The sequence below is a fragment of the Notamacropus eugenii genome, chromosome 1 (assembly GCF_028372415.1).
Source record: "Notamacropus eugenii isolate mMacEug1 chromosome 1, mMacEug1.pri_v2, whole genome shotgun sequence".
In the NCBI taxonomy this organism is placed as follows: Eukaryota; Metazoa; Chordata; class Mammalia; order Diprotodontia; family Macropodidae; genus Notamacropus; species Notamacropus eugenii.
In genome coordinates this window covers 252,915,843-252,932,892 of record NC_092872.1, presented here as the reverse complement: position 1 = coordinate 252,932,892, position 17,050 = coordinate 252,915,843, and the positions used below count along the sequence as shown (strand labels likewise).

The following is a 17,050-nucleotide window of genomic DNA, read 5'->3' as shown; positions in this document are numbered from 1 at the left end:
ATAGATTAGGTGAGTTTCCAGAGGGTCACCAAGTAGTGTAATTCAGAGGCCTGATCTGAGCTCAGGTCTTCTGGCTCCAGACATAGTACTGTTTCTATTGTACCTTGTCTTTGTACTTCAGCAGACTAGTTAATGTCATCTGCTACTGGAACCCATTTTTGAGACTTTTCATATAACCCTTTTAAACATTGTCTTCTCCTGAGTCTGTGTTTTGCTCTTTCCTGTCACCGTTGTAACTTTCTGTGGCCAAGTTTGTTGTTGTTGTTTGCTCATTTTTCTAGCCTATTTCTCGATTTAACTTTGGACTCTGCTCCTGGGATGGAGGTGGCATTGTCCCAAGCTTTAGATTTTTTCTGCTGTTGTTTTCAGAGCTAATTCTGATGATCTGTAAGTTTTCTTTTCTTCCTGGCCTGTGTGATCTGTGAGATCACAAGCACTCTCTTCCTTGCTGGAACTGTCCAGAGTCCCCATTCCTGTTTGTGCTCTTTCTTACCCTGGTACTGTGACCCAGAACTGCATATGGGAAATGCAATAAAGTCCTGCTCCCAGTGCCAGCAAAGATTCCCCTAGAAGCTCCTACTCACCAGTTTTCTGACCACCTTATGTTCTCTGAGCTAACAGCCAGCATTTGCCTGGACTGCTTTCCACTCTCACCCCAGTGAAGACAGACCTTTTCTGCTAATGTTCTAAAGTTGTCTTGGGCTGGAAAATTGTTTCACCCCATCCTTTGGTTGGTTCTGCTGCTTCAGAATTTGTTTCAAGGCATTTTTTTTAGCATTGTTTCAAGGGGAATTTGGGTGAGCTCAGGTGAGTTTCAGTCTTTACTCCATTTTTTATCTGTCCATGAGTAGATAGAATTTTATATTTAGTAATGATAGCAACTTTAGTAGCAGATGAGTATATTTTCAAAAGGAGGGGGAAAACAGATAAAATGTGCATGAGAAAAAAAATTTTTTGTGGTAACTTGTAATTAATAAATACAAACAAATGTTCATACAGAATCAGTTTTTTTCTTTTTCTTTCATTAAGCCTTTTCCTATATCATTCATTCTGTTTAACATTAGTAACATTTTATTGTGTCATTTCATGCAAATGTTATCTTGAAATTATTTTGATCTATGTCAATAACATTATATATGAGAGTTGTTGCTAAAGTATTGTGCATTAATTGTAAATTCTGATTTTCAGACAGGGCATTTAGCAATGGAGACATTATTGTCCCTTACTTCAAAGAGAGCAGGAGACTGGTTTAAAGAAGAATTGCGCCTTTTGGGTGGTCTTGATCATATTGTAGATAAAGGTATGCTAGGCGTAAATTTCTTGTAGCATTTAAAATTTTAATTAGGATCTACAAAGGAATGTGTTCTCACATTCTGTAAAGAACATGTTTATTATGATACTAACCCAGAAGATTAAATGGCTTTTTTTATGTTGTCAATTTGAAAAGCCCACTTACTACATCATTTACCTGTGGTTTGTTGTTTTTTTAATCTCATAATTAGAAAATAATACAAATTTTCATCCTGTTGCAATGAAAAATATATAAGTAATTATAGTCTATGCATGTTTCATCTTTTAAATGGAGCTACTATCTGGCCCTGCAACCAAAAATGATATGTTTGAATGATGTTTTCCTGCTTACGTTTTCTTGCTTATGTTTTGATTTTGTAAAAATATGATGTGCTTATGTAAGCTAGGATTAGGAGTTTTGGGGAGTATACCTTTCAAAATTCTCTTTTCCTCTATTCCCTATGCCTCCTGCCCTCTGACCCAAAACAATTTTAGTATAGCATGAAATTTGTTTAAAACCAGTATCTCTTAGACCCTTTTACAAGGACTTTGACTTCTGGTCCAGCAAAGTAGTTATAAGGTGACCTCACAGATAATCCAGGGATAATGTTAGAGAAACACCAGTATTTATTAGTAATATGAATATGCCTTAAATGTGTAAGTTTTAGAAGCCTATATTTTCATAACACGTCTTTTTCCTATTTTTTTTATAGTAAAAGAATGTGTGGATCATTTAAGTAGTGATGGAGATGAAGAGAAACTGGTAGCTTCATTATGGGGAGCAGAAAGATGTTTACGGGTTTTAGAGAGTGTAAGTATAAGTTGATTATTTTAGGAGAAATTTTGGGGATGATATCTTTTAATAACTATGCTTATGATCTTTTTATATGTAAATACATAAAATTAGTTCTCTTTGCTACAAGGATTTTATTTTTATTTCCAAAAATTTGTCAAGTAACTAATTGGCAGTACATTAAACGAATGTTTAATTGTGGGTTATGTTATGTTGTGGTCCCAAGTAGTAAGTATGTATAGCTTTGTTTTAAATACCATCGGTCTGACTACTAGGCAATGTTGTTGTAGTAGAAAGGGCACTAGATTTAGAGTCAGAGGACCTGAATATAAAGTACCACTCCAATCCTTATCATCTCCAGTCAGTTACTTCTCTTTAGACCTTAGTTTCCTCCTATGAACCAGGACATTAAACATCTTCAAACTTCATGTGATATGAGCAAATGGGAAGAACATGGAAATGGAGTCAGAATGTGAGCTTTGTGCCAAGCTTGCTATTTACAATCATTTGAATCTCAAGCAAGTTATTTGCTCACCCTGGACCTTAGTTTTCTCATTTCTAAAATTGGAGGATTAAATCAAATGGCTTCACAGGTTCCTATGAACATTTGTGCTGAGTGGTATCATTTTCTGTCTGCCTTACTTGAAATTGGGTCAGAATGTTTGTTTTAAAATAACTTTCTTTGAATTGAACAATTATTGATATTAAAAATAAGTAAGTTTCCCGTGTATGGACCCAGTGTGATCCTTTTAAAGTATGTCCGTTGAATAACACTGTGGGTTATTCCAAAAGTGGTTTATTCTCCTGATTGTTTTACTTGATTACTTTCTAACCAACTTAATGTGGGCACAGCACCTCACACATCATAGGTACACTCAGACTTAGTAAATGGGCTTTATGAGAGTTAAACTGAACTTTTATTGTATTTCTGTAGTTAAACAAATAACATTAATTCAGTTTAACATCCATTGTAGATTGGAAATTGTTATTAGGGAAGATAGGTGTCAACAAATTCTTCTGTCCACCTACACAAATACACAGCAAAATCAAGTCTGTAATACTTTATTAAGTGATATATTTTTCCCTATTTAGGTAACAGTGCATAACCCAGAGAATCAAAGCTACTTGATAGCATATAAAGATTCACAGCTTATTGTTTCATCAGCAAAGTAAGTCCTAAAATAAACAGAAGACAGAACTTCTTAAATGAGAAATTGTGGTATGAAAGAATAAATTATATTGTTTTGTTGTTTTGGTAATTTATTCTCTTAAAATCAAACTCAGCAAATGCACTGGTAGGGTAAAACCTCTGCTGACTGTTCTTGTGTCCCACTTTGTTGCCATTGTTTGGGTGGAATTCAGATCAAATGCTATATGTACACATATATTCAAGAGACTGGTTTCACCTCCATAATTGTGCTTTGTAAGCAAGGATGAACTGGGAAATAATCTAACTTGTTAGGAAATAAAGGTTAGAGAGTCTTTCTTAGAATATAGTGGAATGGATTAACATCCTTCTTTCTTCTAGTCTGATTCTGTACCTTAGGAAATATGCCTGCTTGTGTGAAATATATACAGTACTAGAGACATGTTTGATAAAATTCTTGCTATCTGCCAGGGCTCATAGTTGAATAAAATGTATTATCAAGACAGTGGCTACAATATATCCCAAAGGATATTTTTATTCTTCTTGGGAGGGGCTGGGGTGTGTCATACTTTGAACTGAGTGTTGAATCTGTAAGGTAGGCTTAAGAGTACTTGTGGGAGATATGGTGAGATAGGTCAAGAAGAAATAATTCTTGAAAGCAAGGAATTAGACATATGAACCATGTAAAGAAGGGTCAGACTATGATAAGATGACGACTTTTACTGTCCACAGGGGGATCTGAAAAATTATTTAAATTTAAGGTAAACCACAAAGTGGAACATGGGGAGCAAATAGAGATCTGTGTTTGTAAGAAATTTGAAGGTATAAATAATTTTAAAACATTAAAGTGAAATGATTTGTATGATAGCTAATGTTTTTCTTCTCAGAGCATTACAACATTGTGAAGAATTGATACAACGATATAACCGTGCAGAAAATAGCATGTGTTTGCCTGACAGTAAGCCTCTCCCTCACCAGAATGTAACTAACCATGTGGGTAAAGCAGTACAGGACTGCATGAGGGCCATCATTGGTGTGTTACTCAATTTAACTAATGATAATGGTAAGTAGTTTTTTCTAAATGTTTCTTAATTACAGTATACTATACTGCATTTTGCAGAAAAAGCAAACTATTTTCAAAACTATTTAACTTCTTCATTTACACAGGGATGATGTACCACGGAATAATCAATCGATAATTATCTTATGATTAATTACTAGTTATTCTAGAAATAAGGGGATTTTCAGAACTAATCCAGAAGATGCAGCAGGAATTAGCATCGGTGGTTAATGTCTCATGTTCATTGTTTTGAGTATGAAAGAAAGAGCATTACGTTTTAAAACTTCTTTTAGAGATACCCTTGCATCCTAATTTTTAGTATCCATTTTTAAAATGTTGATGTATCATTTGTATAAAGGAATGGATGACTAATAATCTATACTTGCAAAATTCTTTCAGAATGGGGCAGTACCAAAACAGGTGAACAAGATGGTTTGATTGGCACAGCAATGAATTGTGTGCTTCAGGTTCCAAAGTTCCTACCTCAAGAACAAAGATTTGATATCCGAGTGCTGGTAAGATGAAATTCCATTTTTAAAAACAGAGAAAATTAGTGGAGGAAAAAAAGTTCCTCTTAGAAGTCTTGTATCAGTGAAAGGCAGCACTGATATTCTTTATGTTAGAATTTGAATGTGCTTCTGAAAAAAAAAATTTCCTAAAAACCAAAAGGTAATGAAATATGGACCTAAATTTTGGGCATAATTCATTTTGGTATTTGAGAAAGATAAAACAGTTGGGGTGGCAAGATAATGATTGCAATTGTGCTAAATAAAATAGAAATAAAAGAATGCCTAGACTTTAGGTTTATTTCTCTTTGTTTAAGGAAAACTTTTGTTTTTGTAGGGCTTGGGTCTACTAATAAATCTAGTAGAATATAGTGCTCGGAATCGGCACTGTCTGGTCAATATGGAAACATCAAGCTCTTTTGACTCCTTCTGTGCTGGAGAAGGAGATGATAGTTTAAGGATAGATGGACAGATTCATGCAGTTCAGGCTTTAGTACAGGTAAGTAACAACTTCAAATTACAAAGGAGATCTTGTCAATAGTTTCTATTACAATGAATAAATTTCCATGCTAGACCTTAATTCCTGCATTTGTTGCACATTTAAGCATTTTGTGGACTCGAAGCATGTATATCTATCTGTCATGTTTTTTCACTTTTAAATGCTATTTTTTGCAGTTGACCTGTTCTTATAAATGGAACAGCTTTGAGCTAAAGTGTACAATATAGTTGGTTTGAACTAATGCCAGTTTTGATTTAAATGTGGTTTTGAGGAGTTTCATTCTCTGTGGGCTAGTCACAACCTGCTATGTTATTAATAGGCATGTGTGGTGGAAAGAACCACCATCTATAAAGTCTGATGATGTTGGTTTACATCCCAGCTCTGCTTAGTCATTAGCTTTGTGATCCTGGGAAAGATATTTCCTCTCTGTAGGAAATATTACTGAGGATCAGTAATCCTCATCTACAGTGTTCCATCTCTAAATTCAGTGTGTGTGTGTAGGGGGGTGTGTTTTGGTCATAAGGCAATATTGAATAAGAAAATTTCAATGACTCATGAAATGCTTTAACCACTGTAAGCCTATGACCTAAAAATGTTGGGTTAGTATTTTTTTCTATATAAAAAGCATTGTTTTTTATAGTTAATTTTTTTTTTTTTGTATTTCCTTAGTGGATGATCTGTAATGACTGAATGATTCCCCCAAAGACAGTAAACGGTTATTAAATACCTTATATATGCCATGTTCTCCGATAGACACTGACAGAAGAAATAGAATATCTTGACCTGCTCTCCACAAAACCTGTTACTTATCCCCTAAGAGTATGGCTAAATTATGTTGTTGTTTCTTAACCTAGTTTAACCTGAGAGAAGATGGAAGCCTTTTCCTTCTTTCTTCTGCCCTGCAACTTGGAAATAGCACATAACCTATTCCTTAGATCTCTTTTAGGAGCTTGCTCATAACCACTATAGGATAAAATAGCAACTTTATTGAGAAAGGTCTTACCAGTTTTTCCTGGTGTTTCCCCACTTGCCCATCAATAGCCCTCTTAGAGTAATAAGCAAAATCCAGAAATCTAGTCCTTGTTTTCCCTGACAGGTAGCAAAGGCCAGTAGGTGTGAATTAGATCTTTCCATGCAAAGTAACTTATGGATTAGTCGAAAGGTCATCTCGGATCATTCCTTTACAAAGGAATAAAACTAGTATGGTTATCCATCTATTTCTCCCTTCTTCCATCCCTCGCCCCTAAATGCTTAAAACATTTTGTTCTAAATTCAAATAAGAAATACAGCGCAATGAGATTTCAGCTTTAAAATTGTTACATTGCAGATTCTTGTAGTCAGATCTGAACTTCATAAGAAATTGACATTGATTTTTGAATATCATGGTGGTCTTTAACCACTTTTTAGGAAATGCCATTTGTACCATGATTATATCCAAATATCTTTAATTTTTTCATTCAGAACTTTTGGTTCTTTATTTTTAATAACGTTTTCCTTTTTAAGGCTGGAGTCAGACTGAATTTTTAAAATGCACCTAAAAGATTTAGAATAAATATGAACTTGTTTTATGAGCCTTTTTAAAAAAAAAAGTACATTGCAAAGAGTATTGTTTACTCTGTGTTATTTACACATAGGACTTAATACCCATAAGGCATTTCTTCCCAGGTGATTCCCTGAATAAGGCTCACAAGTCACAGCATGGTATGGAAAAAGCACTGGACTAGGATTTAGAAGACCTGAGTTCATGTGCCAGCTCTGCCACTTACTAGCTGCGTGACGTTGGGCAAGTCACTCTGAGCCTCGGCTTTTTTCATCTGTCATATGATTCCTGTTATAATAATTCCTTCCCTTACCTACCTCACAGAATTGTGAGGATTAAATGAAGTGACCTAAAAGCATTTAGCAGTAAGGGAGGCTATATAAACTTGTAGATGTTATTGAGTAACAATTAGTTAGCATAGGCTATTTGAGATGATACTAGTAGGCTCCCCAGCTCAGGTATTCATTTTCTTATAAACACCAAGCAGTTTAAATGGAAGCAGTTAGTTGCCCTTCATTTGCAGTATTCTCTAGATTACGGAGATCCCCCAAATCTCCTGTCCTCCCCTACATAATCTGTTTTGCTCTAACTATAAATTAATCTGAATCTCTTTGTTTTCAGGCTTATTACCCAATCTTCATGTCCTCTAAAAAGTTTGGTGGTACTATACAGGAAATTAAGTAGTACTTCCTATTGTGTGTCCTAAAATAAGCCATTTCGTTGTCAAAAATTATTATTTTTTTACTTCTATTTTTCCAGGATTGGGTTTAAATGTCCTTTTTCTCCCTCTACAACTCTTCCTGGATTTATAAACTATCTTTCCAGTTTGTGGAGTTCTGATTTCCTTAGTGTCTTCTCACATGGAAGCTAATCTCATCGTTTGGTTAGTTTAGTTGATTTTAACATTTCTAGTTCTGTTCTTTCTTAAGATTTGATGACCAGAGCTGCATGTGATTTTACATCATTTTATACATGTGAGGGCTACAGGATACTGTTTTTTTTCCCCTTGTTTCTAGTACCCTTGTTATATAATTTTTTTCAGCATTAAGTGCATTGGAGAAAATTTTAGAAAAATCTACAACCATTTCTAGGTCCCTTCCCTATGTGACAGCTCATAGCTCAGGAACCATCATCCATAAACAATTGGGGCTTCTCCCCCACTGCCCTCCAAGTACTTTAAACTTGTTCAAGTGATAATTTGTCTTTTTTGCATGCTTACAGATCCTTTTAAGTTCTTCCTATAATTTATGTCCTTTGGTTTGATATTTAACCTTAAATGGATATTTAATCCTAAATTTAAAAATCATGAGATCTGAGTTCTAATCCTAGCTCTGACTAGCATGTTATGGCAGTTCCAAGAGAGCCACTACCTTTAGTTCAGGCTTGGTGCCCTTTTTAATATCTTTTTATTTGTGTATTTCCTTTTTCAAACCATTGATAAAAGTATAAATGAGATTGAACCCCAGGATAAACTAATGCTTCTCCATTAAAATCTCTGTCCCTTCCCCTTTTTTCCTGCCTTCAAACCAGTTCTTTGTCATGTAAAAAAAAATTAAATTTAAAAAAAAACAAAACAGTTTCAATCCTACCAGTAATCAATGTATTTGTGTAAACCAATCTTTGGTATGAGGAGCAACACCTAAATAAAAGCTATCCACTGTTTTTTCCTTGTCTGCATATTTATTCCCTCAAAAAATTCCCATAACTTTGTCAAGAATAACTTCCCTGTAAAGAAGACATGTTGTCTTCCTACAGCAGGTTGCCATTTTCTAAGAATTTGATAATCCTTCTCTTGTCCTATCCCATTTATTTCATCAGATCTAGGCTTACTTTTCTAATGCCTATCATGCCTTTTTTTCAAAATTCTAATTTATCTTGCCCTGTTTTCATAAAGTTATTTGTGACCTTTCAGACTTGCAACAACAAAAATTCATTGGTTTTCAAAAATGACGTTTTTTAAAAAGTGATTTTTGAGGACAAATGATTGTTGTTGTAATATGGTAGACTGTATACAAAGTATGGACGCTTTATGCTATTTTTGGGATGGGAGATTTGTTTTGATTGTTATGTAGCAAGAAGGCAAAGGAAAGTATCGATGTCATTATCTTTTTTCACCACTTATCATTTTCATGAAATTACTTTTTATTTTTAAAAATAGGAAGTCCCTTAAATGCATGTATATACATATATGCTAAGTATGATCTGTTTTTGACTAATTCTAAACTATTTTAATTAGTTATTCCTCGAGCGTGAGCGAGCAGCCCAGTTGGCTGAAAGCCAGACAGATGAACTGATCAAGGAAGCTCCCACTGCTCAGCATGATAAAAGTGGAGAATGGCAAGAAACAAGTGGAGAGATACAGTGGGTTTCTGCTGAAAAGACAGATGGTACTGAAGAAAAAGATAAGAAGGAAGAGGATGATGAAGAACTTGACCTCAATAAAGGTCTGTTTGATGTTTTGAGAGGGGTGAATAAGAAACAGGAATCTACCTGCCTTTAGAGGTTAAATTGATTTTTTTCCAGGTATATACAGGTTTATTTTAATCTTTCCCCATTGCTATTCTCTTTTGAAACTTAATTGTCTATTCAACTCAATATTCCCACACATTTACATGGAACTTTACAATGTATACTACACTATATCTAGCATATAGTATCTATCCATACTACATCTAGCGTTATATTTGATATTTACAACAACTTTGTGGTATAGGACATGGAAGATGGTAGCCCCACTTTTTTCTAGAAGTAGGGAAATTAAGGCTAAAAATATAGGTCACGTATTGAGAATCCTAATGTGGCATATTCATTCTGTAGCTTTCTGTTATAATTGAATTCTCCAAGGAGTTATGAGTTAATGTAATAACTTGGTATTGCAACATTAGAGTTTGCAATATTTGCCTCGCTGCTTTTTTTTTTTTTTTTTTGAGAAAACATTTATGTACTTAGGGGAAAGAGCAGCAAGACATCTTGTTACATAGAAATTTAAAAATCATGAGGTCTGAGTTCTAATCCAAGCTCTGACTAGCATGTTATGCCAGTTCCAAGAGAGCCTCTACCTTTAGTTTGGGCTTGGTGCCCTTTCATAAATACTTTGTCATGTTTACTCTTTACTCCTACTGTATCTGTTGCCAATTCATACTGGCTTCTAGAGTTTAATTAAGGTTAAGTTCTAATCTGTCTCCTTTTGGTACACACAAATATTTTCCTTGGGCCTCATTTTTTTCCATCTATAGAATGAAGGGATTTGATTAGTAGATAACCTCCAAAGTTTCCCCCAGCTCTAAAAATCTGATCCTTTTATTGTGGTCTCCTTATTTTGAAATAAGATCCATCCTCATAATCTCAGGGGGCAGTGAAATAACCAGTGACAAAATATGGAGATAATTCCTGACGTAATTCTCTTAGATTCTGTTACTCAAGGCCATGCATTTATAGGGTTATGTTCCATTTTCAGAGTTGATGTACAAAATGTAGTTCCTTTTAGGAGCTGTGAGGCGTACAACAGTTGTTTTTTTTTTTAAAAAACTGGAGGAAAATAAGGTACTTAGATACTATAATAATAAAATAAATTTTTTTTTTAATCCAAGGTACTATTGTCAAATTACCTTTAAATACTTATTTTCAGCCCTTCAGCATGCTGGCAAGCATATGGAAGACTGCATTGTGGCCTCATATACAGCACTGCTTCTTGGCTGTCTCTGCCAGGAGAGTCCAGTAAGTTACAAAGTTCAATTTACCATGGTAGAATTGTAAAATTATTTTTGGACTGGCAATTTTTATGCATTTTATGTCAGTTTCAATTTCTTTTTCTTTTTTTTTTTTTTTTTTTTTGGTCATTTCATAGGGACATAAAAAAGCCCAGAGATAATTTAGTTTGTCAACTATTTGAGTCTCCTTTCTTTGTAGTCTAGGCAAACTTTGTCCCATTGGTGTAATTTTATTTAAAAATACTTTGTTAGATTGTTCCTGTTTCTCTTGTAAAAGTAGTTTTTGGATCACTGTTTAACAGTGTGAGTCATTTTTAATTCATGGAGTATGAGGAATCATGTGGAATATAAAAAGGACTAGAGAATGAGTCATGGAGCTTTTAGAATCATGTAGTATATGAAATGACTCAAAAAAAAACCTAGCTAGAATATATCAGAAGTGGGCCTTGAACCATGGTCTTCTTCACCTGAGGATGACTCTGCCCACTGATAGCCGATGATCAGTTAGAGTCAAGCCCAGCTTTTTTTGACCAATGTTGAGCAGACTTGTCTGCATAGGGCAGCAGGTGAGAGTGGGTGTCAAGATGGGAGGAGAAGGTGTTTGTTTTGTGTGATTTTTTTTTTAATGCGTTCCGAAGTATGGAAAAGATTATACTTAAAAGTCAAAAGGATTCTAATCCAGATCACAAGCAGAAAGATTTAGAAGGGTATTTAGAAGGTAATTGCAGAGAAAATATTGTTTGCATGAATCTTATTTTCCTAATTGACAATACTGAAAATTTTAAGAGTTATCCTTATTGAATTCTGTTTCTTAAAACTCTTTCTCCATTCAATCATCAAGTCATATTCTTATCTTTCGTATCATTTAGTTCCTTTCCATATGCACTATCAACACCAAGCTAGATTCTTGTCACCTCAAATGTGGATTACTACAATAATAGCGTTCTGGCTTCCCTCTTGTTTCCCCTAACTCTCATCCCCTTCAGGAATAGCAGGGGTGAAATTATGTCCTACCCCAGACTCAGTAGCTCTCCATGAATTCACCTCAGTGCTTAATAGAACAAACTTTAAAATAAGCTATGCCTAGTATTTGGGGTCCTCTTATTCTGTCCTTTTTGCCTGATAATCTCTCAAACAACAAAACTGCTAAAACCAGACCTGCTTCACTCAAAGCTCTCTTTTATTCTGTTGTATTTTTTGCCTTCTTGCCTTTCTAAGTCCTAGCCCATCATACTACTACCTGAAAACTCTAGCTTTATGCCTGTATCTTGGTAATTATTTTTAGTGTCCAGTATTATCTAATTATTTTATATGGGACTATCATCTCTGCAAAATCATAAGCTTCTTAAACTGAGGAACTGTGCCTCTTGTTTTCTTTTTGTATCTCACCTGGTGATTAGGTACTTGGTATTTACTGAATTGGATAATCTCTCTCCACTGAATTAAGAGGTCATTGGTTTGTTGTTGGCAAAAGATTTGGGGGCCATAAGGAGAAGAATGTAGATGCAGTGAATGTTGACCTAAGTAAGAGATGAACAGAATTGCATGGAAATATAGTACATGTTGGCTGAACACAGTAATGTTTTTATTTTCTGCCAGATAATTGATCAACATTTACTAAGCCCCTACTGTGTGCCAGGCAGGCAACTAGGTAGCACAGAAGATAAGAGCACTGGGCCTGGAGTCAGGAAGGCCTGAAGTCAAATCCAGGCTCAAATACTTATTAACTGGGCAAGTCACTTCACTTCTGCCTGCCTCTGTTCACTCAACTATAAAATGGAGGGTGGGTGGGACAGGAGGTACTGGCAAATCACTTCAGTATTTTTGCCAAGAAAACCCTGAATGGGGTCACCAAGAGTTAGAAACAGTTGAGCAACAATAACATGTACTGGTGTTGTGCATGATGCTAGGAATACAAAATTGGAAGAAGTTCTCAAGGTCTTTTATAAATGCTGACTTTTTTTACCTGTTAACCAAGCCCCATTATTTAATCTTAAGACATTGTCCTAATTGTAGAATAAAAGAACAAGTTAAAAATTTCAGAGACAGGGCAGAGAAGTGATGTGACCTCAGACCTTTACACTTCTGTTCTGACATTGTCAGGTTTGGAGAAACTTCTTAATAATCACCCTAACTCAGAGCACTTATTTGTAACTAAATGTAATATCTTATGACATTAAGACTAAGGTTAGGTGCATCCTCATTCCTAGTACCGTATCTCAGAATCCCAGGTTAGTATTGGTTACCTCTGAAAAGATTTGTTCCTCTAGTTTTCACAGTTCTCTCTTCCCCAAGGGTCTGGATTCTGATGAGCCACAAACCTGTGTACCAACTTCTTTTTCCTTTTTTAATCTGTCAGCATAACATCTGTCTTTTGGGGGCTGTTTTTCATTTCCTAGAAATCCTAAGCTGACTATGTAGCAAGGATTTTGAATGTATGCACAGGTCATGTATAAAAACTTAAACAAAACATAATTTTATTTTTTATGTGCAGATACTTGTAAGTATTTGTCAAATTGAAATGTTTCCACAGATCAATGTGACTACTGTGAGGGGGTACTTACCTGAAGGGGACTTTTCAATAATGACTGAAATGCTCAAAAAATTTCTCAGTTTCATGAATCTTACCGTAAGTAGCATATGTTTAAAAGTATGTTTTTCTTCTTTCTTTCTTAGAATGTTATGTGCTTTTTAATACTTATTTTGTTGGTGCAGACTAAAATACTGACTACTATGGTGGGGAACTAGGGGCAAATACAAAGTTATCCTTTATTTTAGACTAATTGTATGAATTTTTCATCTTGTGGAATTCTAGAACTCTGCACCTTAGAATATTCATTTTTCTCATTGGGGTATCATTTTGAGGTTGGGTTGCCTAATTTGCAGTTTTCAGCATGTTAAGTATGAAGAAACTAAAACTTTGAATACTTACTTTCATTCAAATCTTTTGTTTCTGTTACTTTCTTGCCCACAGTGTGCTGTTGGAACCACAGGCCAGAAATCTATCTCTAGGGTGATTGAATACTTGGAACACTGCTAGATACTTCATTTCCGCTGCGGGCACTCACTCATACCAGAGCCATCCTTAGACAAAGGAAGAAGTCATGAAAGAAGTCCTTGAAGATACACCAAGAGCATTCATCTGTGTCATTCGTGTTCGGATTTTAAAGCTACTACCTGGTCTCTTAATCATGAATTCTACATTTTGCTAAATGACAGTTACTACATCAATCTGCAACTATCAAAAATGAGGGGGGAAAGGTTCTGATGAAAACATTAGGCTCTTAATGATGTAGTGCAGTATTTAAATGTCCATATTTTGGCAGGATTTACCCTTGCTCCCCTTCTTTTCTTGCTTTGTCCTGGCAAGTCTAAAGGCAAGAAAACTTGCTGCTGATAATGCAACTGCTGTGTATGTTGAGCCACTGTTGTCATGCCAGCCAGGTGCAAAAGCAGCTTTGCTACTGAGGTATCAAACAGGTGTTCGAGTACATTCTGGACAGCAGCATAGCTCCTTAAGTCTCATTTGCTTTTGCTTTTTTGTTGAATGAATCCAAAATCATAAAATAAAGCTTTTATGTAATTTTGTGATTTTTAACTACTGTCTATATTTAAAATTTGTTGGAATCCAAAGAGGCAAGAATTGGATAGTTTATTTTTTTACTCTTGGCCAGGTTCAAGTTGTTGGACTATTTTTCATTTCTAAGAACATCCTAAACCATAGAAAATTACATACCATAAAATGTCATAGATCTAGACGGCATGCAAGAAAATAAGCAATCCAACAGTTTGAAAGGGAATATTATATGAAAATGCAGTAACTCTAAATGTTGTGCCCTGTTAAGGATAAAATGAAATATCAGTCCCAGGGTAGTTTACACTTAATTGTAGGTTAAAAAAAAAAAATCTTTGAAACACTGTTTTGTTTCAAGGGCGGACTCTAGATATATTTTATAATGCGCAGTACAGTAGATATAAAGAAGCTAAAACACCAATGTGGAATTCATGTTTCCAGATAACATTTCTATTAGTATATTCTTCTATAGAATGGCAAAATCAAATGCATAAACATAAAGCCTTAAATTGCTGATTTAGAGATCTTTTGTCCAAAGTCTAATTCATAGCAAAGCATGTTTGAATACTTTCATCGAACACAAAATCTCAGAAAATGCATTTTACATATTTCAGTTTGGAACATGGCAGTGATTTCTTGCTTTCATTTTTATTCAGACCAATAAAACTTGGTAACTTTTTTTTCCTTTTAAATTAAGCTGGTCTCAAATATTTGCAGGCTTTCCAGAGATCTATTTCATCAACATTTTTTAAATACCTGTATAGGTAATTATATCATGTTTCTTCATTGGATTTATAAAACTTGAAGCCATAAAAAAAATATGAGTTCGGTGTGTATTGGGGAAAATAGCTAAAAGTCTAATCTTTTACCATTTAGACTTTGTTATTTCCTTGTATAAAGTTACAAATCTCTGCTCTTGTATCAGTGCCAGCTGTAATTATTTTTAATACAGTGGCTGCCTTCTATGTCTTCCTATTTTTGATAATGCAGATTGTTGGGGATTCTATAAGGAAGTAACTGATTAGAGGCAAATCCTTTTTGCTTGTTTCTTATTTTTCCTCCCTTTTCTCATCTAAGAACACATGCCAGTGTAACTTTGAAACAATGAGGTCATGTTTGCCCTGAATATCAGAAATTGACAACGAATTGGTTTAAAATATGTATATGAGTAAATGATGTTCACAGATAAATCAGCTAGATACATTTTGCCTTTTTTTTATTATTAATTTTAGAATAATGTTTTTTTCATTGATCTTTGGATTTCAGAAAACAGATGTAGGCTAAAGTAACTAGTGGCAGATGGTAAGAAATAATGAAGAAAATCAGGGCTAACTCTTTCTCTGTTACACTGGTAATCGTTTTGAATGGGAATTGATTTACCTCAGTGTTTAACAGTTTTTTTGTTTTTTTTTTTTATAATAACCAATTGTCAAGCACTGATAGAGATGCAGAATTGGATGGGGGGAGTAGGGCGAAGTGGTCACCTTTGAACTGCAGTGCATTTGTGTGTTTGGAACCCTCAGAGAACTCTGCATTCAAGGGTCCTTGAGGCTGACTTGCAAATTAACTAAAATTTTAAAGTAACTTTTTTTCCATTGTAAATATTTCTGTAAATATTATCAATTGGAAATTAGAACAGTAGAGTACTTTTCTGAATCCAATCCTATTTTTATTTTATACAGTATTTCTCAGCTGTGATCTTTGGAGCAAAAGCCAACGGCAGGAAAAAATAGTTTGTACCAGTTTCATGAAGTATGTCTTTGGGTTTTTGTAAATAATTTTAACTCAAATAAAATTGCTACTTTCAATATACATGTAGTCTTCAGTATAATGTCTATCTCTATAGTATTTTTTGATAAGGTTTGAACATTTATTTTATGTAACATGGGCCATCCACTGAAACCATATTCCCATTCTCACCGTTCTCCCTATGTTGAAAAATTTTGTATTTTAGTTTTAGAGAGAATTGTTTCTAAAATTTTTTTTTTAAATTTCTTTCTTAAAAATTAAAATGTATTCCCAAGGAATGCAGTTAATTTCAGCCCAGGTGATTTTCTTTACTAATTTGTTTATCATAATCATATTCTGTTGCATGACTGGTTACAATTTAGGTGTCCTCTAGGAAATCACAAAGCCCCAAACCTCTATTATTTTCTCAGAAAGGAGACAGAATCTATACTGTCTATTCCTAGAAACAGAAGAAGTTTGTGGAACAAATCCTTTTTTTCTTTTTTAAAATTTTTAAAATTTAAAATTTAAGTAAGTATGAGAGTGGAGTTTTAGGCTCTCCCAGTCTGGTCAACAGCCTACAAAAGTTTGACTGTGCAATTAATAATAGGGATCTATTATGTTGTCTACAGAAAATCCACTCAAAGCAGTTTTTGAAATTAAAAAAATACTCTCTTTTCTGCTTACTTTTTACTTTTCAGAATCTGGAGAAAAATTAATATTTTGTAATTTGCAAGTCAACAGAGTTGTATTTTTCAATTCTTACCTCAATACATATATGAATAGCTTTCACACAGTGGGTAATATACATTTTAAACAGATTGTTGAAATTCTAAAGTGATTGCATTTAAGGCCACTATATAGAAACCTCAATCAAAGTGTATCTTAAAGGACAATAACCTATTTTGCAGTTTTAAACACATTGCCCTGATGTCAAACATTGGGTGGGCAAAGATAGTTCCTTAAATTTAAATTGAACATAATCTACAAACTTCAGTTTGGGGATCCAATTAAACTTGGAGTAATTATCCACTTCTAAAATGAGTGAAGGGATCACTTGAAGAAATGCTGGGGCTGGGATCTTTCTTCAGTTCCTGCCCCTCCTTTTCTTTCTCTTGTCTCAATAGACATACTATACCAAGTAGGATGTTTTGGTTTTTTTTTAACAAATGGATAGACTAAAGGAATCTAACCTTGCATGTA

The 17,050-nt window shown here is 34.4% G+C and overlaps 1 protein-coding gene across 6 annotated transcripts in view; it reads left to right on the top strand.

Moving 5' to 3' along the window:
• WAPL (WAPL cohesin release factor) overlaps positions 1-15,931 on the top strand; it is a 96,705-nt gene extending 80,774 nt beyond the window's left edge. For 5 of the 6 annotated variants that reach the window (XM_072628553.1, XM_072628550.1, XM_072628551.1 and 2 more), the window contains 10 exons: positions 1,189-1,300; positions 2,004-2,101; positions 3,176-3,252; positions 4,118-4,293; positions 4,690-4,805; positions 5,134-5,295; positions 9,072-9,279; positions 10,464-10,552; positions 13,079-13,174; positions 13,520-15,931. In XM_072628553.1, the coding sequence (XP_072484654.1) occupies positions 1,189-1,300; positions 2,004-2,101; positions 3,176-3,252; positions 4,118-4,293; positions 4,690-4,805; positions 5,134-5,295; positions 9,072-9,279; positions 10,464-10,552; positions 13,079-13,174; positions 13,520-13,585 (1,200 nt within the window). In that variant the 3' untranslated portion in view covers positions 13,586-15,931. The remainder of the gene's footprint in view (positions 1-1,188; positions 1,301-2,003; positions 2,102-3,175; positions 3,253-4,117; positions 4,294-4,689; positions 4,806-5,133; positions 5,296-9,071; positions 9,280-10,463; positions 10,553-13,078; positions 13,175-13,519) is intronic. The other variant, XR_011971558.1, reaches the window with a different exon arrangement.
• Positions 15,932-17,050: the final 1,119 nt, after the last annotated feature.